Here is a 27336-nt window from a genome sequence, read left to right on the forward strand (position 1 = left end):
AAAAAAAAAAAAAAAAAAGGAGGGTGAGTGGGGAGCAGTGCTGGGGATCTCAGAGTGTGTATGCTAAAACACAACGTTATCATGGGATGGGGGTCCACACTATCTACACAGCGAAGGGCGTGGAACTTGCCAAAGGATAACATTTTAAAAGGATTTGTTTTAATGAGAAACAGACCCCGTAAGGGAGACCCCCTAAACTGAGACCCTTTCAAAGTAACCAAGAGGGCTTCACAAAATCGCCTAAGATAGAAAGCCTGAAGCACTGACTATGTCTATGGAAACCCCCTCAGGTGAGCAGAGGCCTTCCTCCACCCAGCTGCAACAGCTGACACAGTTAAGATTGTCTTGGGGTACCATTGTGACACAATTAGGCCTTGTAGAAAATATGGACTCATTGCTGGTGGTGATAGCACACACCTTTAATCTCAGCACCCTGAGAGTTCGAGGCTATCCTGGTCTATAGAGCAAGTTTCAGGACAACAGGGGCTACATGGAGAAACCTATCTCGGAAAAACAAACAAACAAACAAACAGGAAAGGAAAGGAAAAGAAATGACAGACTCAGATCATAAATGCCACCTTATCTCTAGCAATCTAAAAGGCCTCAGGAAAGCGTTGAACATTAATTGGGATTATCATACTCCCTGGGAACCTCCCTTTTTGGGTAAAAATTAATCAGGTCTTTAAATGACTAATTGCTAAGTTAATTCTAGAGACTGTTGTCTGGGACAGCGTGCTTGATTATAGCTTTGCTTAGAATCTGCACAGTCCCTCAGAAGTTCTTAGACTCTCTCCCCTTAGGAAATGCTACATGCACTGCCGAACCTGAGAAGGGCCACTGATCTCCACGACGGAAACCAAATATCAGGTTCTTGGGAAGCTTCATCGTGTTCTGTCTTAGATTACAAGGTCTTCTTCCACAAACTCCTCCACTCAAATGCTCAGCCCATCCTTTGCAGCCTGGAGAACGAATTCTGATAAAAAGCAGAAAAGAAAACAATTGGAACAGAAGTCTAGCACGCTGGGGTCCCCATTACCAAGACAGACACCCAAGTGAGCTAAGAGGCCTGATTTAAAGCACATTAGGGAATTCCAGAGCAGGTGACCTCTACCTTAATGGGTTTGGGCTCGCCTCTACAGACATTCCATTACCTGGGTGTGGCCTTCTTGGGAGGTCTGGAAACTGTTGCTGACCAAGTAGCTGGGGAAGTCTGGAAACTGCTGCTGACAATGTCCTTGCCTCAGGCCAGGGAGTGGGGCAGCTTCTGAGGCTCCTACTTGCCTAGAGACAAGGACTTCATATGGAAAAGAAAAAAGATGTCTGTCTTTTGCAGAAAGGACTGGCTCACCTCCAATGTGGGATGGCCTGAAGAAGGAACTTATGACCTCCCCATGGTCTATCGGGTAAAGGACACATCTATGGAAAGCCAGGTCACCTGAACCAGGTTGCCCGTATAACCATCAGGCAGACCCTGGTAAAAGAGCCTCCTTCCTCTCCCTAGGCAATTGTTGCTATGATAGCAGAGAAAAAGGAGAGAGCTCTAGGCCATCAGCTCCCCTCTATCCTAGCCCACCCCTCTCAGGAGATTTTGAAGAGGAAATTCTCTCTTCATTCTCCCAGAGGTCCTGAGTTCAATTTCCAGCAACCACATGGTTGCTCACAACCATCTGCAATAGGATCTTCTGGTCTGGACAGCAACAGTGTATAAATAAAAAAATCTTTGCCAGGCAGTGGTGGCACACACCTTTAATCCCAGCACTTGGGAGGCAGAGGCAGGCGGATTTCTGAGTTCGAGGTCAGCCTGGTCTACAGAGTGAGTTCCAGGACAGCCAGGGCTATACAGAGAAACCCTGTCTCAAAATAAATAAATAAATAAATAAATAAATAAATAAATAAATAAATATTTTTTTAAAAAGTGTGACCCTTGTGTGATGACCCTCAGCATAATATATAACTTTTGTTATACCAACTACAAGGTCCTACATTCTTGCTCGAGACAGTAAACTATTCCAAGAGGGAGTCTTTTTTTTTTCATTCCTTAATGTGGCATCCATGTATTTTGCTGCATTCTCGGAGGTTTCTTTAATACATAATTGATGCAATTAGCAATGTGGGTAAACATGAACTCTACATCATACATAAGAAAAAAATTTCAAGAGGGTGATATAAATAAATGCAACAGAAAACCTTATAGAAATCAGTGCAGAATAATCCTATCATGAACCTAGAGAAACGAAATAATAGGAAAGATACAAATACAATAAATATTAATAAGTCAGGCATGGTGGCTCGGGCCTTTAATCCCGGAGCTTCAAAAGAGAGGCAGGCAGATCTGTAAGTTCTAGGCCAGCCTGGTCTACAGAGAATCCAGGACAGCCATGGCTACATAGAGAAATTCTATCTCAAAAAAAACCAAAAACAAAAACAAAATCCAGCCAGGCTGTGGTGACACACGCCTTTAATCCCACCACTTGGGAGACAGAGGCAAGCGGATTTCTGAGTTCGAGGCCAGCCTGGTCTACAGACTGAGTTCCAGGACAGTCAGGACTACACAGAGAAACCTTGTCTCAAACCAAACAAAGAAACAAATGATGGGAATAATATCCAAGCCAATGGGACCAGGAAACAAGCATCATTACTACCCTAACATCTCACAAACAGACCTCAAGTTAACATTCATCAGGAGAGATAAAAGAACGCTACTTCAGGCTGGGTGAAAGTAGCGCTCTTTAACCCAGCACTCAGGAGGCAGAGGCAGGTGGACCTCTGGGAGTTCAAGGCCAGCCTGGTCTACAGCCTAACGTGCAGCAAACGCTAGGGCACCCGGCTTCATAAAAAGCACACTGCTGGAATTCCAGACACAAAATAACTCTAACTCAGCAATAGTACATGACTTCAATGCTCCATTTTATCCACAAGAAAGGACATCTGGACAAAGCTAACAAAGAAAGAAATGCCATTGCATTAGATGGCATGATATAACAAATGCAAGAAAGAGATCTATTCAGGATAATCTATATGATGTCATTTTTTTGTTTGTTTGGTTGGTTGGTTTTTTTTTCGAGATAGGGTTTCTCTGTGTAGCTCTGGCTGTCCTGGAACTCACTCTGTAGACCAGGCTGGCCTCGAACTCAGAAATCCGCCTGCCTCTGCCTCCTGAGTGCTGGGATTAAAGGCGTGCGCCACCACCGCCCGGCTATGATGTCATTTTTGAAATAAGTTCTATTAGTCCTGGTGGTCCTGGAACTCTATGGAGACTAAGCGAGCTTGGAACTCACAGAGATTCCCCTTGCATCTGCTTTCTGAGTTGTGGAATTAAAGGCTTGTGCCACCATGCTCACCTTGTTAGGTGGTGGTGGTGGTGATTAAATTGACACAACCCCTGGCCATCTGGGAAGGACCTTCAGTTGAGAAACTTCCTCCCACCGGCAAATCCGTTGAGCATCTCTTGATTTAACAATTATTGTAGGAGGGTCAGCCCATTAAGGATAATCCTACCTAACTGTGATCCCTATAAACCACAATGTCCAGCATAGCAAGAATATCCCCAAAAAAACGGAGCTGGGGAGGATAATGGGTTAAGAGTATCTCTGTTGGCCGGGCGGTGGTGGCCAATGCCTTTAATCGAGGCAGAGGCAGGTGGATTTCTGAGTTGGAGGCCAGCCTGATCTACAGAGTGAGTGCCAGGACAGCCAGGGCTACACAGAGAAACCCTGTCTCAGAAAACAAACAGACAAACAAAGAGAGTACCTGTTGTTCTTGCAGGTTCAGTTTCCAGCACCTATGGGGTTAACAACTTTCTAAAGACCACAAGGTGATGCACACCTTTAATCCTTGTGGGGCAAAAAGTCCTTGTACACACAGATGAGCACAGGAGAAGCTGGGAAAGTTTACACAGGCATCCTTCAAAGGAAGGAGATATTTAATCTGTCTTTTTCCTGGAATTCTAGGAATGGATATAGTTTACAACCTGGCTATCCTCTGCTGTCTGATGAGCTAGGCTCTGCCGTATTTCCCAGAATTTATATTTTACTTATCCTAGATCATTTCCTCCTAAAGCCTTGAGCACTATTTCTAGGTCATAAAAATCATTCTTGTGAGGTAAATTCTACTTTACAACAACCTAGGTGACTTCTGTGTTATCTTAGGGACAGGCTAATCCTAACTGCTATAAGCATTATGTTTATCTAAGTCATTCTCCCTGGACCATTATTGTAAGCATTGTTCAAGTCAACAAGAACCCATCTTATGAACAAAGCCACGTGGACTTTGTAAAGAGCTTCAGTGAAACATGTCTTAAGCTTTGTTGTACTCACAGGATTGAGTATTTGTTATCAGAAATTTTTTTTCTAAAACTGTGCTGTGCCTAAAAATGGCTACAATAAATGAACTGGTGCCAGACTCTCAAAGTCCTGACCTAGGACTGGTTCCTAATCCAGGCTGAACCGAATTTCATTCTTGTCTCTTCACAGATGGTTTCCCTGTCTGTTGAAAAGCTCTGGAGGCAGAGGCAGCCATATCCGAGTTCAAGGCCATCCTGTTCTGCAGAGTACATTTCAGGACATCCAGAATTACACAGAGAAACCTTGTCTTGAAAAACCAAGAAGCAACAATCTGAAATTCCAGTTCTAACTTTCACTTCTGACTTCCGTGGGCATCAGGCAGAACACACAGTACACATACATACACAGGCCAAGCACATATATATGCTTTGAGAGAGAGAAAGAGAGAGAGAGAGAGACAGAGACAGAGACAGAGACAGAGAGACAGACAGAGAGACAGAGAAAGAGAGAGAGAATAATAAATCATCTCTTTCTTTTGTTTCAAGACAAATTTTCTCTGTAATAGCCCTGGCTGTCCTGGAACTCACTCTGCAGACCAGGCTGGCCTCAAACTCAGAAATCTGCCTGCCTCTGCCTCCCAAGTGCTGGGATTAAAGTTGTGCACCAAATAAATCATTTTTAATCAAATCCCCAGAGGTTCAGCAGTGGCACTTAAGATATAAGTAGCCAACAGTCATCTGATTAGACTTAAGACCCAAACAAAAGAATAGACTACATAGCTGGTCAGTGGTGGTGCACTCCTTTAATCCCAGGATTCGGGAGGCAGAGACAAGCAGATTTCTGAGTTCAAGGCCAGCCTGGTCTACAGAGTGAGTTCCAAGACAGCCAGGGCTAGCTACACAGAGAAACCCTGTCTTGAAAAAAGAATTTTTATGAGGCTAATTATTTGAGCTTAGGCAGACAAGAAGTGTTTATGCTGACTAATTTTTTATTAACTTGCCACAAGCTGGAGTCATCTAGGAAGAGGAAATCAAAACTGAGCAATATCTCCATCAGTTTGGCATCTAGGCAAATCTGTGGGACATTTTCTTGATTATTGATTGATGTGGAAGGACCCAGCCCAGTATGAGCAGTGCCACCCCTAGGCAAGTGGTCCTGGGAGAATAAGAAAGCAGGTGAGTGAGCCATGAAGGTAAGCCAGTGAGCAGTACCATCTGTGGCCTCTGCTTCAGTCCTGCCTAAACATTTCCAGCTATAGTTCTCACCTTGACTTCCCTTAGTAATGGAACAGAATGTGGAAGGAGAGTATCAGCCAAATAAACCCTTTCCTCCCCAAGTGGTTTTTATATTAATATTGTATCACAGCCATAGAAAACAAACTAAAACAGAGTTGGAAAGAGGGAAGGGAGGAAGGAAAATTATGTAAATACAGTACCTATATATGTAATTCTAAAGAAATTTCTCTGTTTTTCATAGTTGTCTACATCTACAAACTGGTATTTAAGTTGGAAAGTCAAGACTCTCAGGTTGATTTAAACATCATAGAAATGAAAATTATCAAGAAAACATGCACCTTGGATTCCTAGAAAGTGGAAATTGATACCATAAATGTTGGGCTTAAATGTTATAATCTATTTTTATCTGAAAGCACAATACCCAATTTAAGCATTCCAAATAGCATTGACTTTAAAACCGTAGACCTTTCCTAGATCCATTCTGTTACTAGTTTCTGTTATGAAATACCTAAGACCCTCTGGGCAGAACAAAGTTCAGTACTCTGGCGACTGTTAACAGCGTGTCCAACCTTCTGTGACACACCACTGTCATTTGCAAAGGTCACTTCAAAAGAGCAATTGGGCTGTTCTGGTTAGGGCACCTGCCAGCCGGTCCTGTCAGACTGAGCTCAATCCCCAGGACCCTCGAAGTAGGAGGAAGGAGCTGACTCCTGCAAGTTGTCCTCAGACTGCCACACCCATGGTGGCAAGGGTGTCCACACATTCACAGAAGAAAATATATGAACAAAAGGTATTTGTAAAAAAGAACTATATAATTGAATCACAAAAATAGTCTCATGTTTGAGGTTCATGAGTTTTGTGATTGGATTTCACAACTTTCCTAGGCCATATGTGAGATACAGATTGGATGTGCATGTCACAGGATTACCTAAAGACTTTTGGGAGACAATTGCACACACATAAAAAAGCACCCTGAAATCCTTTTGGTAGGTGAAGCTTAACTACATATAATACTATCAGTTCCTTAGAAGTTTGTTGACATTTTCATTCAGATTTAATGGCATCAAGTTTTTGGGGGTCTGTTTTATGTTTAAAATTCCTTTTCAGATTTGGGAGTTCACTGATCTAGTCAATCAACCTTATGATTCACGTTTTTAGTTCTTTATATCCAAATACATTATGTTGACTTTTAAAAATATTCTACTTTTAAGTTTGTGTGTGTGTGTAGGTTTGTACACATACACAGGCGCCTTAGACCAGAAAAGGGTGTTGGGTTCACTGGAGTTAAGAGTTACAAGGCATTGGTGACCTGCACAATACGCATCTGGAAACTGTACTCCAAAGATAAGAACTTGGAATATCCAGTGATCGATTCTTTTCTTTCTTTTTTAAATATTGACACAGGCTTCTCGAACTCCTTTCTTAACCTCCCTAAGGGTGAGAATACATGCTGTGGTTACATACACTACACTGTTCAATTAAAGTGGTTATTAACATCTTCAGAATATTTTTAAGGTTGAAGACGATTTTATAATGCTTATTTACCCTGCAGCATCATCTTAACAAGTAAAAGACGCCTTGGGGAGTATTATGAAACTGTATGTGTCTGCAACGAAAAGAGCGAACAACAACTTAAACCGTACAGGGTCAGCCACAACAACAAACTTGGGGGCTCACAAGAGTAGCGGTGTCCCATCGTCGCCGGAAGTGAACGCGGAAGTAGCGCTTCCTTGCCCGCGGCCTGCTGGGACTTGTAGTTCGATTCTTCGATGATGCCCCGGAGTCCTGTGTTACCAGGTGTGGGTTCTACCTACACAAGAGGTGAGCAGGGCTGGGCTGCCCCAGGGGCGGGCAGCGGTAACCTGGTCCAGACGAGGGGGCATCGCTACTCGGAACCAGGCTCAGAGGCTGGGAAGGCGCCCTGCGCCTGCGGTCGCACGAGCTAGCAGCCGCGGTACCCCCAGTCACACCCCGTGAACAAGGCCACCCTCAAGGAGGGCCAGGCCCCTGCAGCAGAGCAAACCGCAGCTCAGAAGACACCCTCCTCCTGCTTAGCCAAGCTTTGACCTGGGTGGGTCTGATGACTAAGTGGTTGGCCTTTTTCCAATGATGATGTTGGTGGACATCAGGAGACCATGAGAGGCTCCTGAGAAAGACCCCTAAGAGACTCGAGGGGGTACTAAGGTTTCGGCTACGCAGCACTCCCCTCTGCATCCTAGAAACCAGTCAGGTTTGTGAGAATAAGGTCTTGCGAGGGATATTGGGTACCTGTAATACACGCAGTGAGAAATGAAGGAAAGTTCGAGGCCAGCCTGGTCTACAGAGTGAGTTCCAGGACAGTCAGGGCTATACAGAGAAACCCAGTCTCGAAAAAGACCAGAGAGAGAGGAGAGAGGAGAGGAGAGAGGAGAGGAGAGGAGAGGGGAGAGAGAGAGAGAGAGAGAGAGAGAGAGAGAGAGAGAGAGAGAGAGAGAGAGAGAGAGAGAGAGAGAGAGAGAACACCTTCTCCAGAACTTGAGTATAGAAATAGGTTGGTCTGAGGGATGGACATGTCATTACTATCTTTCCAAGAATCTGCTCCTCCCTGAGAATAGGACAAAAGTGCCTCCTCATCTCTGAGCTAGATACTGATTTTCTTTCTTAGAACAAAATAGGAAATCAGCATTGAGTACCTGCCTAGAGTGAGGTCGTGTACCTTGTGGTATTTCTCTTTATTGTCAAGCTTTGTTGTGAGTTTGATATTTTATACAAGGGAATGAGAGCATTTGGGACATTAAAATATTATGTATCTAGCAAACGGTATCAACAGGTTCGGCATAGGGTCTGCGGACCCGGAAGTTCCACGTTCTCACTACACTGACTTGCCACCGTGTGGCCTACTCCTCAAACCCTCTGCCGAGCATTTTTGCCCTGTAGTCTGGAAGTCAGCTTCTCCTATCAGATATTTCACTAGTGTATGTTACACGAGTTACTCTTCTTTGTTAAAACCAAAATATCTTGGGTAATGAGTTTGTAAAGGAGCGAAGATGTATGTCTGCTCACAGTTCAGTTGTTTTAGTCTGTCATCACTTGACTCAATTTTGGACCTATGAAGCAGAGTTTTGTTCACTTTGTGTGGGGAAGACCTGGGTCCCAATATCATCTTTGGGAGCACATCCCCAGTGACCTAAATTCTTCCTTTAGGTCCTACCTCCTAAGGATTTCACTCCTCCCAACCTCAGAGGTGTCAGAGGTTAGGAACAAAGTCATTTGGAAAACCCGAGATAAAAACTGTAACCCATTGGAGATCATTCAAAGTTAGTACATCCCCAGTCTAATGCTAAGTGGGAAAACAAGTTTATAAACTGAAGCTTTTCATCAAAGAACTCATCTTCTTAGTGAGCAGATTATATGTAGTCATCGTACATATGATGGTTAATCTTGACTGATGATTGAATTGAGAGATTGCTAGGAATTAGTGAAGCACACTTCTTCCTGAGTTTCTGAGGGTGTTTCTAGAGCGTATTAGATCATGAGGGCTCTAGCCTCAGCAATGTTTCACTGTGGATTAAAACGTTGAGATTCTTGGAAGGTGGTAGGACTGGAGAGGTGGAGCCTGGGTGGGGGCGACAGGTCACTGGGTTGAAGCATAGCCTTGGGAGTCTTATCTTGCCCTAGCTCTTTCCTGCTCTTCTACCCTACTTCATGCCTGCCATTAGCTGAACAGCAAGTTTCCCACAATGCCCTACCATGATGGGGGTCTAAAACTGTGACTCAAATAAATCTCTCCTTAAGTTGTTCATTTGGGTATTTGGTTACAGCTACGAGAAAGCAAGTATCATGTGTATTAACAGTGATTGTTGTTCACTCTGAAAGTGAAGGACATGAGGAATTTAATTAAAGAGCTGCTCAGTGGCCACAAAGTCATGCCTGAAAAGGCGCATCAAAACCATGTGGTGGTTTTTAAAACTTCTGATTCCTAGCCCTGCTGGAAAGAAAACAGAACTCCTCTCTCATTCTCTCGATCTCCATGCACCCAGTGTTATTGTGAAATATCTCCACATATGCCTCATGCCAGTGATTCTAATGGGAGGTAAGATGAGTTGCCTAACTAGATCTTTTATGCACTGATTGCCCTGTCCTCTTTCATCAACATGTCTGCATACTTAGTTATAAATTTTAAAATTGCCAAACAGTTGCCAGGTGGTAGTGGCACACTGCTTTAATCCCAGCCCTTGGGAGGCTTAGGCAGACAGATCTCTGTGAGTTCAAGCCATCCTGGTCTAAATAGTGAGTTCCAGGCGAGACAGGGCTACATAGTGATACCCTATCAAGAAAGACAGAGAGAGAGAGAGAGAGAGAGAGAGAGAGAGAGAGAGAGAGAGAGGGGAAGAAAGAAGGAAAGAGAATGAGAGAAAGGAAGGAAGAAAGCGAACCTGGTAGTCAACCTCATGCCTCCAGCTTTCATTTTCTCCATAAAACCACAGGTAGATAAGTTACCTTAAGGGCTGGTGAAATGACTCAGCAGGTAAGAGCACCAACAGCTCTTCCAAAGATCCTGAGTTCAAATCCCAGTAACCACATGGTGGCTCACAACCACCCGTAATGAAATCTGTGCCCTCTTCTGGCGAGTCTGAAGACAGCTACAGTGTACTTAAGTATAATAACAAATCTTTGGGCCAAAGCGAGCAGGGACTGAGAGAGCAGAGTTGACCAGAGTGAGCGGGGTCGACTGGAGCAAGCAGAGGTCCTAAAAATTCAATTCCCAACCACCACATAAAGGCTCACAACCATCTGTACAGCTACAGTGTATTCACACACATAAAATAAATAAATAAATCTGAAGAAAAAGGAGGAGGGAGAGAGGGAGGGGGAGGAGGAGGAGGAAGAAAGTTGTCTCAAGGCGGGCAGTAGTGGAACACACCTTTAATCTCAGCACTTGGGAGGCAGAGGGAGGCAGATTTCTGAGTTCAAGGCCAGCCTGGTCTACAGAGTGAGTCCAGGACAGCCAGGGAAATACAGAGAAACTCTGTCTCAAAAATCTAAGAGAGAAAGAGAGAGAGAAAGAAAAAGAAAGAAAGTTACCTCAGGGTCGACATTAGGGTTATTGGGGGTGGATGGGATCCTTCTTTGCTCTGAGGCTGGTATTTCATGCCACTGAAGAACTGTGACTAAGCTGAAGAGAAGGGCAGCAGAGCCAGAAGGAAACCCCATATTTTCAGGATCCAGGCCATTTTTCATAAGTAAGCAGCGCATCCAGGAGTGGTAGCAAATGGCTATCAGCACTCAGATGTGGGGATAATCACAAGTTCACGGCCAGTCTGAGCTATATAATAAGACCCTATCTTGAAAGAGAGGGAGGGAGATCATTATCCTGGATTTAAGCTAGATTTCTTCTCCTCTCCCTCTTCTTAATGAGATAATATCTTGGTATATTTCCCAGGCTACTCTCAAACTCATGGATTAAAGTAGCTTCCTGCCTCCACCTCCCAGGTAGCTGGAATTACAGGTACATGCTACCATACCTAGTTTAGGCTGGATTTAAAGAGGAAGGAGTGGCTCTTAACATCACCAGCGGTGGAGACCAGATCCTTAATTTGGCAAACACAGTCTTTGCACAGAAAAAGAAAGTCTCTACACTGAGTACGGTGAGCTTCCTCCGGGCACTGAGAGATTGGAAAATAATGAGAATGTCACAAAGATGAACGTGTATAAGGCCCTGGCTCGGCACATTTCCTCCCCTAAGCCTCATCTGTCAGTCCCATGGTGGTTATTTATTCAGTATTGACACAATTATTGGTTACAGGCATAGTAGATGCTTGGGGCCGAAAGAAAGCTCAGTGAGTCAAAGGTACTTGCCACAGAGTTTGAAGACCCAAGTTCAGTCTTTGGGACTTGCTCCCCCAAGTTCTCCTCTGACCTTCACACAGACTCCGTAGCAAGCTCACATACACACAATGTGCACACACTCAAAAAATTTCTTTTTTTTTTTAAGATTTATTTTTATTTACATGAGTACACTGTAGCTGTCTGTAGGTGTCCAATGCACCATAAGAGTGCATTGGATCCCATGTACAGATAGAAGGTTGTGAGATACCATGTGGTTGCTGGGAATTGAACTCAGGACCTCTGGAAGAGCAGTCAGTGCTCTTAATTGATGAGCCATCTCTCCAGCACTCAATAAAGTTCTTTTAATGTAAGGGCATTACTTTACCAGTACTCGTCTATGTACCAGAGTTTGTCCTTGATTTCTGCTAAAAGGCTAACCTCCTCTGCCTCCTCTGTGGCCATGGGAAGCCATCGTCATGGACCTTGGTTTCCTCATCTGTAAAATGAAGCATTAGTTGTTGGGAATCTTAGGTTCTCTCTTAGTTGTATCATCTCATTGTTGAAACTGAGTCTTTGTCAGCTAGACTCCAAGTCAGTTGTGCTGAGTGCTGGAGCACTTAAAGCTCAGATGAGCATGTCCCCTGTCATTTAGCACTGTACAGGCTGTCATAATAAAGGTGTGGCAGAGAAAGGAGGATGTCCCTGATGCTTGAGAAAGAGACTCGTGAAGTGTTTGTTCTGAGGCTGGAACTTCTAGGATGGATAGAAATGAATGAATGGGCAGCAGCAATGTGGAAGGAAGTCTACCGCAGTAGACGATGCCATGTTTAGATGACTCCAGGTACAGTGTCAGGGCTCTGCATTGCTGTTTTGCACCCCTAGTTTTTTTGCTTTGTTTTTTTGTTTGTTTTGTTTGTTTTTGTTTTTGTTTTTGTTTTTCAAGACAGGGTTTTTCTGTGTAGCCCTGGCTATCCTGGTATTCACTCTGTAGACCAAGCTGATCTCAGAAATCCGCCTGCCTCTGCCTCACAAGTGCTGGGATTAAAGGCGTACACCACCACCACCCGGCCACACCCCTAGTTAAATGGCTAGATATGGTAGGGAAGGCTCAGAAGTGGAAGGTTACCTGGTGTCCCATCTGTAGCACTAAACAGCTTGATTTTTGTCCAGTAGGAATAGGAGGAATGAGACTCCTGGTGTCATCACCTTCTGCTGCACTTGGCCTTAGGATATTGAGTCCACTTCCCCACAGTAAGTCAGCCACACGTCCTGCCGGCTGTTCTGTTTCCTCAGTTGCCTCCGCCTCCGCCTCGGATGAAAGCTGTCTTCAGTAATCCAGGTTATATGACAGTGCTACCTTCTGAAGAGATGGCTACTGAGCACTTCCTTGTTGCATAACTGAACTTTGGGCTTCATTTGGCTCCTTTCTTTTTTTTTTTTTTGGTTTTTCGAGACAGGGTTTCTCTGTGTAGCCCTGGCTGTCCTGGAACTCACTCTGTAGACCAGGCTGACCTCGAATTTAGAAATCCGCCTGCCAAGTGCTGGGATTAAAGGCCTGCGCCACCACCTCCCGGCGGCTCCTTTCATTCTTAACATGTTCCATCACACTAACTTTGTGTGGGGTTTCTTCTTTAGTGTCAGCCCATGAGCCAAAAAGGCATAAGCAATAGAAATTGAGAGCCAGTGTTTATTAAATGACAATAGAACGGTTCTTCACTATTGAGAAATACTGCTCCATCAGACAGAATTCTAGAGAGGAGACCCATGAAGTTAAATGAATAAATAATTGGACACCTTTTGTGTGCCAGACCCTGCTTGAGGCCTTGAGAAATGGTGTCGGCTTCTGTATGAAGAAATTAAAACCAGATGCATGGTAGTGAGTGTGCTCTTCTCCTGGGGGAGGACGGCAGCTTGGCTGAGACCCGATGCTAAGGAGCCAGGATTAGATGGTCAAGGAGCACTTCTCCTGGGGGAGGACGGCAGCTTGGCTGAGACCCGATGCTAAGGAGCCAGGAGTGAGAGGTGGGAGAACATTCGGGCTGCAGCTAGTCTGGAGAATAAGTTTGATGTGGCTCAAGGACCACAATCTCTGAGGCCAGCTGTCCTAGGAGGGGTGGCTGAGGTTGGACCACAGTCTCTGAGGCCAGCTGTCCTAAGAGGGGTGGCTGAGGTTGGACCACAGTCTCTGAGGCCAGCTGTCCTAAGAGGGGTGGCTGAGGTTGGACCACAGTCTCTGAGGCTAGCTGTCCTAAGAGGAGTGGCTGAGGTTGGGGCTCAGGCATCTTCAAGGTGAGCTGCTTTCACTGTTCCTAAATGGGTCATAGTTTCTTTCCTTTTTGTACCTTTCTTCCCTGTTTTTTTTAGAACTCTAAAGATTTGAAGGTTTGAGCTCTCATGCCAGCAGTCTGCTTCCACAGCTTGTTGGTGTACAATATTTTGTATTATGTATGTTTATAGACTTTAATTTGGTGTTCCCATTGTTGGTGTACTTATCTTTCATCCCAGGCTTGTCAGGCAAAAAGATTTTCCATTTTGTATCTTACAGCTCTAGCAGTTGTGAAAGTAGCATACCAATTAAATGGACATTGAATCAAAAATAAAGTGAAATGCAATGAGATGTTATTGTGGAAGGTACAAGACTCATGATCTTTCACAATAGTAAATATATATACATATATATGTATGTATTTTTTTTTCAGTTCTGCTTAAAAGCAGAGAAGAAATGTCTGTCTTGTGAATACAGGTTTCCTTCTTCTGACAGTAACCCAAAAGATAAACTTATAAGCACAAACTAAGGGCTGAGGCTACAGTACAATGCTAGAATATTTGACTAGATCCTTGGTTCAATCCATAGCACCACAAGAAAAAGAAAAGGAAAGGAAGAAAGAAAGAAAAAGAAAAGATCAGAAAAGAAAGCTAGCTAAGTTCTGAGTTAACAAGGGCTCAGGCCTTAGGTACTCCTGGTCTGGAACCCTTTGTTCTTATCACTAAATTCTGTTTCCTAGGAGAGTCAAACACAGAGGAGAATCTTCAAGAGAAAGGTCTTCAAGAGTTTGGAGAGATGACTCAGAAACCAACAGCACCCCCGGCTCTTATAAGTGCAGTTCCCAGCACCCACATAGTGGCTCACCACCCATCACTCCAGTTCTAGGAGATTCGAGGACCTCCATCAGTACCAGACAGGCATGCACTGCACAGGCATCCTTGCAGGGAAAACACTTAACACATGAAATAAAAATCTTTAAAGTGAGAGAAAGAGAGAAGACTTAAGGATTTACCACAGTAGGTTTCCTAGTGCCTAATTTTGGAAGAAATGGCCAGTCAGTAGCTGGAAGTTGATATTGTAAATCTTCAAGAAGTACACACAGATACTGAAATAGATCGCTGTCAAAAATGGGAAGGAGCATCTTGCCATATTTCAAAAAACCACAAATTGCGGTGACTCTTTAAAGTTATTTCACAAGCATTGAAAGTGAAAAAAAAAATTTATCTTTGAAATCCCAAGCCAAATGGCCAGATAGGACTCCTCTGAGAAGTTGTGTAAGGAGCCTCAGGTGGGGAAAGAGTAAAGGAATAAGGATTGTCATCCCATATACCACTGTTCAGAGTCGTCCAGTCAAGCATCCATCTGACGTAACAGAACTAGCACCTCCAGCGTTCTCTGCTGAGACAACTCGCCAAAATGTCCAGTGCAAAGACTCTTTAAGTCTCCTTGGACTGAACCAGTAAAGACATGTTTAGATGCAAGTCACCATTAGTCACTTGGAGTCTTCAGAGAGACCACACAGAGGAATCCTGTGACTGGTGATTCCGAAGGGGATGCTTATCACCAACCCAGGTGGTCATCTTTTCAAGAACATCCCCGCTTCGGAGCAACTATACACCCGTGATCCATGTGGCGAGGACTTCATTCAGAACTCAGAACTAATGCGTCATCAGAGAGACCACCTGAAAGAAAAAGCCTGCGGGCGTGAGCATTGTGGGAGGGGCTTCACCGACCAATCAAGTCCCATTTCCGCATCAAGCCGTCCTCATGGATGAGAAACCTTATAAGTGCGACAAGTGCGGGAAGGGCTTCACCAGGAGCTCAAGTCTGCTTGTCCATCACTCAGTCCATACAGGTGAGAAACCTTTCAAGTGTGACAGGTGTGGGAAGGGCTTCAGCCAGAGCTCAAAGCTGCACATCCACCAGAGAGTCCACACCGGAGAGAAGCCTTATGAGTGTGAGGAGTGTGGTATGAGCTTCAGTCAGCGATCAAACCTGCATATCCACCAACGTGTCCACACGGGAGAGAGGCCCTACAAGTGCGGGGAATGTGGAAAAGGCTTCAGCCAGAGCTCGAACTTACACATCCACCGGTGCACCCACACAGGAGAGAAGCCGTACCAGTGCTATGAATGTGGGAAAGGCTTCAGCCAGAGTTCAGACCTTCGAATCCACCTCAGAGTACACACTGGGGAAAAGCCCTACCACTGTGGCAAGTGTGGGAAGGGCTTCAGCCAGAGCTCCAAACTCCTCATCCATCAGAGAGTCCACACGGGAGAGAAGCCGTATGAATGCAGCAGGTGTGGGAAAGGCTTCAGCCAGAGCTCAAACCTGCACATCCACCAGCGGGTTCACAGGAAGGAGCTCCATTAAGTAACATGAGCCCACTCGGGAGTTCAGAATGCTTTTACTGTAAAGATAAATATTTTTCACGGCTGAGTGTGCATATCAGAGGTAGCATGCTTGCCTAGCACATATAAGACCCTTGAGTTTGAGCCCTGGTACCCCACACACAGTTTCCAGCTTAATACTTTGTGCGTGTAGGAATGTGTGTTCCTGCAGAGAGGGGTGCATGTGTTGTGCTGGTGTATGCATGCCTGTGTGCACGTGCACGTGTGTGGAGGTCGGAGGATGTCTCAGGTCCTCAGATGCTTAATCACATTCGGGTGTGAGACTGGGGACCTGTCAGTCATTCATGGTATGCAATGTCACCATGGCTAGGATTACAGGTGTGTGCCACCACACCCAACTTTTTTATGTGGATTCTGCCTCATGTTTTCTAGACAAGAGCTTTGCTGACTGAGCTATCGCCTAGGGCCGGCCCCAGTTTAAATCGTTCAACTCTTACCTTTGTATTCCTCAAAGGAAAGGAATAGCAAGGGTTATTCCGATATAACTAGCTCTTCACAGAAGAAATCATTCGGAGTCCCCAGCACATTTTATGTTATACAGTGAATGGATTACTCTGGTTCCTCATATGGGTAGAGTGTAATGCAATTCTGCCAGTGTTGTTAGAAGTATATTCCACAATTTTACCTGCAAGAACTCTGTATTTTTCCAAGCACAGCATGGCTCCCTTTGTTCATATTCTCTGAGAAATTGGAATTCATGGTTCCTCTGAAATTATGTGCCTTGTTTTTCATATTCCTTTGAACAGGACTTCCTAACTAGCCCTCTTGAAACCATGACCATACAATGCGTCCATTCAAGGGTGGGGTGGGGGAGCTGGAGGTATAAGGGGCATGGTGACCTGTTGAGTTTAGTGCAAAAAATGTGCATCAATTTATGCTCACACTACAGGAAGTGCTTCTCCACATACTACTGTGGTGGAAAGGCCGCTCAACCCCTCCTCTCAGGCAGCTGTTCAGGAATGTAAATAATTCATTTTTACCAAGTGAAGTTAGTTTGTTGGGGATACTTCCATAGTAACAAAAATGGAGAAATCCCGAAGCAACATAGCCAAAATCGTTAGGAGAGTAAACCCAGCCCTGGGTGCTACGAAGAATGGCTGATCCAGCAGAAGAGCTGAGGCAGAACTGGAGAACGTGTGGCAGCCAATCAGAGGCTTCAGAAACCATAGAAAGACTTGATAAATTAAAATTGACAGCCGGGTGGCTGTGGCGCACACCTTTAATCCCAGCACTTGGGAGGCAGAGACAGGAAGATTTCTTTTTTTTTTTCTTTTTGGTTTTTCGAGACAGGGTTTCTCTGTGTAGCCCTGGCTGTCCTGGAATTCACTCTGTAGACCAGGCTGGCCTCGAACTCAGAAATCCGTGACAGGCAGATTTCTGAGTTCAAGGCCATCCAGGGCTACACAGAGAACCAAACCAAACAAACAAACAAAACTACAACTGCCTCTTACTCCTGCTTCCCCCCTCTCTCCACGTGGTCATGGCCGGCCCCCACTTCTCTACTCTCTCCTTCTCTCTGCCTTTCTCTGCCTCTGCTACCCTCTTAACTCCCCTCCCCATGCCCTAAATAAACTCTATTCTATACTAAAACAAATAAAAAAAAAACTACAACTGTAAGCAAGGCAGTGGTGGTGCATGCCTTTAATCTCAGAACTTGGGAGGCAGAAGCAGGTGGGTTTCTGAGTTCCAGGACAGCCAGGGCTACCTACACAGAGAAACCCTGTCTCTGAAAAACCAAAAAAAAAACAAAAAAACCTGTAATAAGAACAAGAGAGTCCGGCGGTGGTGGTGCACGCCTTTAATCCCAGCAGTTGGGAGGCAGATGCAGGCAGATCAGAGTTTGAGGCCAGCCTGGTTTACAGAGTGAGTTCCAGGACAGCCAGGGCTACACAGAGAAACCCTGTCTTGAAAAAACAAAAACAAAAAACAAAACAAAAGAACAAGGGGAAGATAATCATCGAGATCTCAGCAAGAAGTCACAGGCTAGGAAGGTTGTGAGATTCCCGGAGGGACCCCCACACTCAAATCCTGGGAGCGACGACCCCACACACCACCACGACAGGGACTTGATGCAATCTTCAAGAGGCTTTTTATTCCAGCTAGCTGGGGCGAGACTCATATCCCTCACAGGGGTAGAGGAGTCTGCCCCTAGCAAGGTCTTAGGCAGCTTTTTTATTCCTGTGCAGTTGCTGGGGCAAAAGGGAAGACTGGGGTAAGGGGAAGGTACAGAGTGGTTTCTGATTGGTACTGGCTCCTGCTAGGGTCTAGGGGTGGGCTAGCCACCTGGCAATTGTTTTGGGCCAGGTTGCTTCTGGGTTCTCAGGCCAGGTCCTCTTGGTTCCCTTGTTTCTGGGTTCTTGGGAACTGTCCTCCCATTGTTTCTAGGTTCTGGGAGCCAGTATCCTACTGAGTTTAACTAATGGCTAAATTTCCATAGTACAGTTTGAAAACCTAATCTTACAAGGGTTTTCTGTCAGTGCAGAATCGGGCCCAGCTTATGCCACTCACATAAGGGGTTAAGGAAAAGAAAGATCTGTTTTGGTTTCAGGCCAAAAAGTGCTCAATAAAACAAAGGCTGGGGTTCTTCTCTTCTCTCTCTCTCTTCTCTCTTCCCCTCTTCTCTTTCTATCTTTACTTTCTACTCCTCTCTTCCCCCGCTCTCCATGTGGCCACATGGAGATGGCTGGCCTCTCTATAATAATACATCTTACAAGCAAAAAAAAAAAAAAAAAAAAAGGCTGGGAATGAAGCTTGCTGGGAAAGCAGTGACACTAGCGACGAAGGCTATGTGGGACATTCCCTTTGTCCATGTACTCATGGGCTATTCTCCCCAGCTGCTGTGTAGGGCCAGCCAGAACTTAGCCTCCAGTAAAAACTCTGAGGCATGACTGGAGAGGCTGGCTTTGGGGATCCAACAGTAGAGCAGCTCTCTTGCTCTGATAGAATAAAGCTTCACTGTTGATAAGTGAGGGCAGGCACGTTTCCAGTTATTGATATTTCGTAGTCTGAAGTAACTGGCTGGCACAAATAGAAGGATGTGTATGGTTTAGATAGCACTGTCCATTAACTGAATTCATTGGTATCTATACAACAGTCCACTCAGCAACATTATACTATGTATTTCCTTTTTTTAAATAAGGTTTTATTTATTATATGTAAGTACCCTGCAGCTGTCTTCAGACACACCAGAAGAGGGCATCAGATCCCATTACAGATGGTTGTGAGCCACCATGTGGTTACTGGGAATTGAACTCAGGACCTCTGGAAGAACAGTCCGTGCTCTTAACCAACTGAGCCATCTCTCCAGTGTGTGTTTCATAAATTAGAGAACAAATCTGTTTTAAAAATTTAAATAAAGGGGGCAGTGAGTGACTCAGTCATGCCTGAAAACCTGAGTTTACTTCCTAGAACTCCCAGGATGGAAGAAAAGAACCAACTCCCAAAAACTATCCTCTGACCTGCCATACATATGTGGCATGCATATACACACACCAAATAAAATGTAAATTAATTTTTAAATTTAAAAATGAAAACCATCTATAATACATTCCTTTTTTTTTTTTTTTTTTTTTGAGACAGGGTTTCTCTGTGTAGCCCTGGCTGTCCTGGAACTCACTCTGTAGACCAGGCTGGCCTCCAACTCAGAAATCCACCGGTCTGGGATTAAATTCATGCGCCACCACTGCCAGGCCAATACATTCTCCTTGAAACTGAAAAACCTCCAGATATGTAGAAATTAAGCAGCACCTGACTCCTAAATTAGCAGCAGGCTAAAGAGAAAGAAACAAGGAGAATTTGTAACTATTTTTGAATGGAATGACTATGTTAGAATTAGAGACAATACTTAAGGAAAAGGTGTGGTGTTCAGTGTGTATCTTAGAGCAGGAGAGATTTCAAAATGCTCTAAACTCCCAAAGAAACTAGAAAAGGCCAGGTGTGTTAAAGACTTAGCCCATCTTGGGCTGAAGAGATGGTTCAGTGGTTAAAAGCACTGACTGCTCTTCCAGAGGTCCTGAGTTCAATTCCCAGCAACCACATACCACTGCCCAGCCTTTCTTTTTTCTTGTAGACAGGGTTTCACTGTGTTCTAATCACACAGGCACTCACTGGGTGGGTCAGCCTTACTTCTTTGATTAACACAGTAAAACTGTCTAAAAGAAAAAAGAAAGAAACCCACAATGGCTAATATCAATTCTCTTCTGGAAAGTCAGAGCAATGTGAAGAGCAGGAAAGGCCTTACACCTAGGCCAGGCCTTGACCTCTCAGTCCTCCTGCCTCAGCCTTCCAAGTAGCTGGGATTATGGACATCCTTTGTTTCCTGCTGTACTCACCAAGGAGCAAACCATGTGTGTAACCAAAGAAGACCACAGAGCCCCTAATGGTACCGAGGTGCTAGCTGAACGTGGATGGATTGCCACAGGGAGAGATTAACTGGAACTGCCATGCTTTAAGGGAAATGGCATTCCAAGGCCTTTTCCTGTTTCTGCTATAGCACAGCGCAAATCAGAGCCCTGGAGACCAATTCTGAATCATGCAGAAATGCCTGGGCCTCTATCACCATGACAGTGAGGACAAAGCCAGCTACGGGTGAGATGGCTCACAGGGCAAAGTGGCCAGCCACCAGAGCTGACAACCTGAACTCAAGTTCAATCTCCCACATCCACAAGGTAGAAGGAGAGATGTTAAACAAGAGAAAGGGGCAGGCGTGTGGGACAGAAGGCCAACAGACAAGGTTTGGTCACACAGTGTGGGTCTTCTCCACATTCAAGAGGATATGCAGATAGAATGGGTGGAGCATCACTAGAGAGATTATCAGGAAAGATCTGCCCCCAGGGAGAACTGATGAGAACAGAGGACACTGCCCAGAGAGGAGGCTGAGATACACAAAGAGTGAAGACAAAACAGGAAGTGCTAACAGATCATACAGCGTTCAGATATGGGAAGAAAAGGTTAGACCTGTGGCTGATGAGGAAGGATCTCAAAGACCATGTGGCACCATAGAAGTCAAGGAAAAGAATCAAAAGAAAAAGTAATCAGTGGGCTAGAAGGTCATGCCCAAAATGACCGAAACTTAAGCCTGGAAAGTCACCTCTGACATCTATTGAAATATTAAGGGACAGGATAAAGCTAAGGCTTTTAGTCCCTCCATGCTGCTGGCCTCTGGTTCGTCTCCACACAAGACAGGAAGCAAGACCAACTATAAAATGCCTTTAGTGTGAGTGAGGCCATGTGAACTCTGTACAAGTCACACTCCATCGCTGAACAAGCACCACCTTTCACCTATCTAGGGATGACAATGGTGTCCCTAGGAAGAAACAGCCACACCTATGTTCTAAAACACAAACTCAAACACAGGGTAATTAAGTCTGTAACTTTTTTAAAAAATCTACATAAAGAAGGCTAAGAATGTAGCTTTGGCTTGGTGAGGCATGCTTATATCCAAGGACCCAGAGGGAAAGAGGCAGAGAGGATCAGAAGTCCAGTTATCTACAAAATGTGGAGGGCTACTACATAAGGCAGTTTCAAAATGATAATGATAATAAATTACAAAAAAGAAACTGTAGATACCAGATAAATTTCCTGGTGAGTTTGTATAAGAAATTAAGGAATAATTAGTGAAGAAAAATGAGTGGAGAGATGGCTCAGCAGGTAAAGGGGGCTTGCCACCATTCCTGATGACCTGAGTGTGATCTCCAGAACCTGAATGTGGAAGGAACCCACACACAGAGACAGAGACAGAGGGGACGGGGACAGGGAGAGAGAATTTAAAAAGTGAAGAAATTAAGAATTAAGCCAACTCTGTCTCGAAAAAAAAAAATTATCCTTTGACAGCCAGGGCTATACAGAGAAACCCTGTCTCAAAAAAAAAAAAAAAAAAATCAAGCCAGGTGTGATGGCACAAGTCTTTAATTCTAGCACTCAGGAGGGAGAGGCAGGCAGATATCTGTGAGTTCAAAGCCATCCTGGTCTATAGAGTTACAGGGCAGCCTAGGCTACACAGAGAAACCCTGTATTTGTTTGTTTGTTTGTTTTTCGAGGCAGGGTTTCTCTGTATAGCCCTGGCTGTCCTGGAACTCACTCTGTAGACCAGGCGGGCCTCGAAATCCACCTGCCTCTGCCTCCCAAGTGCTGTGATTAAAGACGTGCACCTCTACTGCCTGGCGATATGCACATTTTTAATGGTTAAGGGTTTGTGGGGTAGGCGCAGAGCTAGCTAGACGGACACATCTGCAATACAACTCAGAATTAAGGGGACAAAGATACACACACACACACACACACACACACACACACACGTCACCTGATATCTTAGAAGGACCCTCCTGCAATTCACTGATTCAATCATTTTGGCCAAATTAATTAAAGGAACCAATTCCTTAAAGCAAAATTTTTTATTCATGTACACAGCTGTCTCTCCTTAAAATAGGGCTCGGAGTCAGCATTGAATGTGAGGAACACAAGGATTTGTTGTTATATAAAACACTTTATCAGATCCTTACTACATTAAACAAGGAATTCCATGTGACCCGAATCTGTCATCCCGGACCAGTCACTCATACGTAGCTCAAGTACTCCCTCTCCCATCCACATCTTAAGGGAGGAACAGGAACCCAGTGTGAGGGGCCCGGGTTCTCCACGCAAGCCCTGTGGTCTCACATTTACACTCTCCTTCTCCTCTCCCAGTCCTGGGATCTAGGATAAGGTTTACCGGATTAGTCACTTGACTGGATCACTTCCGGGAGCCTGCTCTAGGAACTTCCGGTGTCCGGTTCTACCCCGCAAGCTTAGCAGCTCGCACTACGTCTGGCGCCCTCCATTAGGAAGTATGACGCAAAAGCCCAGAGACACCCCAAAACCCCCAATACAAGCGCCTCAAGGTGGAGGAGAGCCCACAGCGGGGGCTAGCAGCACGGTGCGCACCGGTCCCTCCCCGCGCAGCTCGAGACCCTCGGAGGCGCCTGCGTCCTGCCCACACGCCCGCCCGTGTACGCCCAGGCCCTGGCCGCGGGCTGCGCGGCGCGCCCTCTCCGAGGCGCCAAACTGGGATGGCGCGCGTCCGCCGCCCTGATACTGCGCGTGCGCAGGAGCGTCGTCTGGTGTTCCGCCGCCGCTCGCTAGGGGGCGAGCTGTGCCCTCCCGCCCATGGCGTTTAAAGCGCCGTGCGTGCGCCGAGACGGCCGCACCCAAGGTTCGGAGGGACGCGTGCGACTCCCGGGACGGAAATTAGAGCGACAACCGTGTTCTCCCAGGAGTGGAGCCACGTGGCGCTGAGAGAGCGCGGCGGAAGTAGTAGTGAGGACAAGGACGTGCTGGCGTAGCAGAACTGCGCAACAGAAATGAGAAAGTAGCTAGAGCGCTCGCCTGGCACTCGCGAGGCCCTTGGGTTCCCTTCCCGGGACCTCAAGGTAAAAGCATGGAGGAAATGACTCAGCCTCTTCTCCCTAGGTGACTTTTACGAAAAAAGGAGGAACGGAACTACACAAACTTCGGAAAGCGCATGCGCGTCCGAGCTCGCTCCTTTTCCCTGGTTGGACGCGGGAAGGCAGGATGAGTCATTCGGCCAGGGTTGTCTCTCTTTCTCTCTCTCTGCGTAGGCTCAAACCGCCGGGATCAGATCCGTCCGGATCGGGTCCGGAAATGGAGGCAGGACCGACTACGCAGTCTCTGTCCCTACCGATGGGCGCGTGCGCGGTCTTTGTACAAAAACAGATAAATTAGTAATCTTCAGAACGCAAAGGAAAAGAAAGGTATGACTGTTTTCACAAAACAATACATTGCTTGGCCTGGACTTGGAGCAGAACTCAGTTGGAGAGAGTAAGCACCAAAAATGTGCAAGACCCTAAGTCCGGTTCCAGAAACGCTAAGAAAAAATTTAGAGTTTGAAAAAGACACTTGAGTATTAAAATAGAAGCACAAGTTAGCAAATCATCCACGAAAAGCCCAAAGGACCGATTATTTTAAAATGTGTCTTGTGGTAAACAGGCACTATATAATAACAATTTCGTATTCATTAGTTTTGAATAATGAAGTCAGCCTGGAGCACACAGAGAGGCCATTTTGAATATGAAAAAACAGTCGAAAACATTAAGAAACTGAATATTTGGAATCCAGGGAGAAACAAAACTTAAGTATCCAAATTTTTTGAATTTGCACAATTCAGACTCCCATACAGGACTACTGTTGACATGTAAGGAGTTAGGGTTATCTTAGTTTAGTTAGCCCCAATGGTACAACATGACCCAGATTCCTCGTTACTGGAGTACATTAGATATGAGTAAGACAAAAGTACATAAACGATGTTAGGATGTTAGCTCTACAGTCTACAAATATGTGTGCTAATCCCAGATGAGTGATGACCAGGCACACCATTTCTTTCAAAGTGTCATTGCGTGGGTTTGTAACCTTATCCCAGTGATAAACTGCAGTTATGGATGACTGCCAAACTTTTTCTTTTTTTTGTTTTTTGTTTTGTTTGTTTGTTTGTTTTGTTTTTTCAAGACAGGGTTTCTCTGTAACCCTGGCTGTCCCAGAACTCACTCTGTAAATCAGGCTGGCCTCGAACTCAGAAATCTGCCTGCCTCTGCCTCCCAAGTGCTGGGATTAAAGGCGCGTACCACCACCGCTGGGCAGACAAAGGTTTCCGCCCCTCAAAGCAGCTGCCTGGGAAAGTATTCCCCAAGGTCAGCACCCATTTGTGCTGATGCAATCAGCCAGGCTAATTACCCACACATTTAATCCCAGCACTCAGAAGGCTGAAGCAGGCAGATCTCTGAGTTCAAGGCCAGACTGGTCTACAGTCAGAGTTCCAGGACAGCCAGGGCTATACAGAGAAACCCTGTCTCAAAAAAAGAACAAAAGTTGGTCATGCATCCTCATCCATCAATCTCTGCTAGTTTACTGTCGATCTAACATGATTATCTGCCTCCCTATGACTCTCTGTCATGAGCTTGAACTGTGAGCTAAAAATGAGCCCTTTCTCCCTTAAGTTGTTCCTCAGGAGAGACCTGCTTTCCTTCCATGTATGTGGAAATTCCTTGGCTCCTGTCAATTACACTGATACTCTATGCATACCGGATTAACTGCAATGAGAAAACTTTGGGTCACTACCTTCGGGTGAGCCTCTCCAGAAGGCAACACTTATACAAGTTTCCGGTTTGTTGCTGGGAATGAGACCACATGACACCTCTGGGTGGGGGTAGGGCAGCTCTGGGAAGCTCTTTGACTGATTTTCTTTTGGGGGGGGGTGGTGTTCTTTGAGACAGGGTTTCTCTGTGTAGCCCAGGCTGTCCTGGAATTCACTCACTTTGGTTGTTTCTCTCTCTCCCTGCCCCCACCCCACCCCACCCCCATCTAAATATGCCTCCAGCTTTTGATCCTCCCGCTTCCACTTCTGGAGGTGCTGGGATTAAGATCAGGTTTTACCACCATAGAGTTTTGCAACTGGTTCTCCTCATACTCATCATAGTTTTCCCTTTACTGATTCTGCTTTGCATCCCTATTGTATACCAAATCAAAACCTTGAGCACCACAATTTAGGGAGAGAGGGAGGGAGGGAGAGAGAGAATCGATCCCAGGCAGTGGTGGGCAATACCAGCACTTGAGACCGAGGCAGAGGGATTTCTGAGTTTGAGGCCAGCCCAGTCTATCAAGTGAATTTTGGGACAGCCAATCCTACACAGGAAGATTTTTGTCTTGAAGACTGCACATACACCCCCTACACACCCACAAAGGAAAAAAATGAGACAGTATCTTTTTCTTTCTTCTTCTTTTTCCTCCTCCTCTTTTAGTTTTTTTGTAGTTTTTTGAGACAGGGTTTCTTTGTGTAAATGTCCTGGCTCCCTGGAACTGACTTTATTTCTGGCCTCGAATTCACAGAGTCATCTGCCTCTGCTCCTGAGTGCTAGGATTAAAGGTGTGTGCTACTATGCCTGGCTAGACCATGTTTTAAAATAAATCCAGGCTAACCTCCAAACTCAGGATTCTCCTGCGACCACCTCCCGAATGCTGGGATTATAGATTTGTACCACATTTAGCTAATAATTTTATAACATAAGCTTTAAGGCCAGGCAGTTGTGGTGCATGCACAAGCCTTTAATCCTAGCACTCCAGAGGCAGATCTCTATGAGTTTGAGGCCAGCCTGATCTACAAAGCTAGTTCCAGGACAGCCAGGGCTACAAAGAAAACAGAAAAACAAAATAACAAAAATAGTTTAAAAGGGTTCACTTAGCAAAACAAAACAAAAATCTATGATTAAATATAAACACAGGAGAGCTTTAACTCTGAATGCTATATGTTATAGTACCTGTCTGCCGGGAAGATCTGAATCCTGTATAGTACCCACCTGCAAGGCAAGATGTGCCCACTGGCACAATACTGGCATGACCCTAAGGAGTTAGCCAACTGCTTCCTCATTAGATTTGAGGACCGTCCTAAAAGAGAGAATTCAAATCTGGTACAATAAATATGGCCAAGAGCCCTTACCTGGCAGTGGGGGTTGGGAGGTGGAGTGTAGGGGTTGCTTAGTGGGGATGTTATCGCGGTTGTTTTAGTAACTAGTCCTAATGTGCCATCAGATCCCTTCTAAATGTTTGTGTTTATGCCCATAGATAAGCGCAGCTTTGCTGATTCATCAGAGAAAATGCCTATTGCTGTGGGTGGCAGTGCTGACCATAGAGACTCAATGTCAGTGTGCTGAAAGCGAGTGTTGAATGCTCAGGCTTAAATGAGATATCCACATCAACACTTTCCAAGGCTCAGGGAGCATCGTGGAAGATGATGCGGAAAGAGGATAAGAACAAGGCGCAAAGGTGGAATGCTGTGGAACATCGTCTCCCAGGCAGGACACGGACGTGGCGCTCCTAATCTCTGAGCACCTGAGAAGACTGGCCCATCAGCATCAGATGGGTAAGGGATCATAAGGACCCTCTTCCCTGAAGCTTACACTTAGCACCTCTCTCTCTCTCTCTCTCTCTCTCTCTCTCTCTCTGCCTCCTAACTATAGATAAGAATGTGAGCTCTCAAGTCTTGTTCCAGTGCCATATGCTTGCCTGCTGCCATGCTCCCACGATAATGGTCATGGACTCACCCTCTAAAAATATAAGCACGCAATAAACTCTGTTTCTTCTTTAAGTTGCCTTTAGATTTTCTTCACAGCAACAGAAAAGCAACAAGACACATGTACATACATACATACAGACAGACACAAACTGTCATGCAATTATTAGTGAAAAGTAGAAATCATCAATTTTTTTTGTTTTTTGTTTTATTGAGACAGGGTTTCTCTGTGTAGCCCTGGCTGTCCTGGAACTCACTCTGGAGACCAGGCTGGCCT

At 45.3% G+C, this 27336-nt stretch overlaps 1 protein-coding gene and 2 long non-coding RNA genes across 5 annotated transcripts in view; 2 read left to right on the forward strand and 1 right to left on the reverse strand.

Annotated features, from left to right (window-relative positions):
- LOC116099469 overlaps positions 1-14696 on the reverse strand; it is a 24933-nt gene extending 10237 nt beyond the window's left edge. Inside the window, exons 1-3 of one of the 3 annotated variants that reach the window (XR_004122260.1) lie at positions 14605-14696; positions 1152-1294; positions 825-973 (exon numbers count right to left, since the gene is read on the reverse strand). This is a non-coding gene — a long non-coding RNA (uncharacterized LOC116099469). Of the gene's footprint in view, positions 1-824; positions 974-1151; positions 1295-7161; positions 7227-14604 lie in introns of those variants that run through there. The other 2 variants (XR_004122261.1, XR_004122262.1) reach the window with 2 other exon arrangements.
- Positions 14697-15120: 424 nt separating this feature from the next.
- On the forward strand, positions 15121-16649 carry Znf239 (zinc finger protein 239). The gene is given in 2 exon segments (XM_031383096.1): positions 15121-15343; positions 15345-16649. Coding segments are annotated over 2 exon segments (819 nt in total). The 5' UTR covers positions 15121-15145; the 3' UTR covers positions 15966-16649.
- Positions 16650-22678: 6029 nt separating this feature from the next.
- LOC116099470 lies at positions 22679-27134 on the forward strand. Its single transcript, XR_004122263.1, has 2 exons — positions 22679-23751; positions 26612-27134. It is a non-coding gene; the product is annotated as an uncharacterized LOC116099470 (long non-coding RNA).
- The last annotated feature ends 202 nt before the right edge of the window (positions 27135-27336 follow it).

The sequence above is a fragment of the Mastomys coucha genome, unplaced genomic scaffold (assembly GCF_008632895.1).
Source record: "Mastomys coucha isolate ucsf_1 unplaced genomic scaffold, UCSF_Mcou_1 pScaffold20, whole genome shotgun sequence".
NCBI classification, from domain to species: Eukaryota; Metazoa; Chordata; class Mammalia; order Rodentia; family Muridae; genus Mastomys; species Mastomys coucha.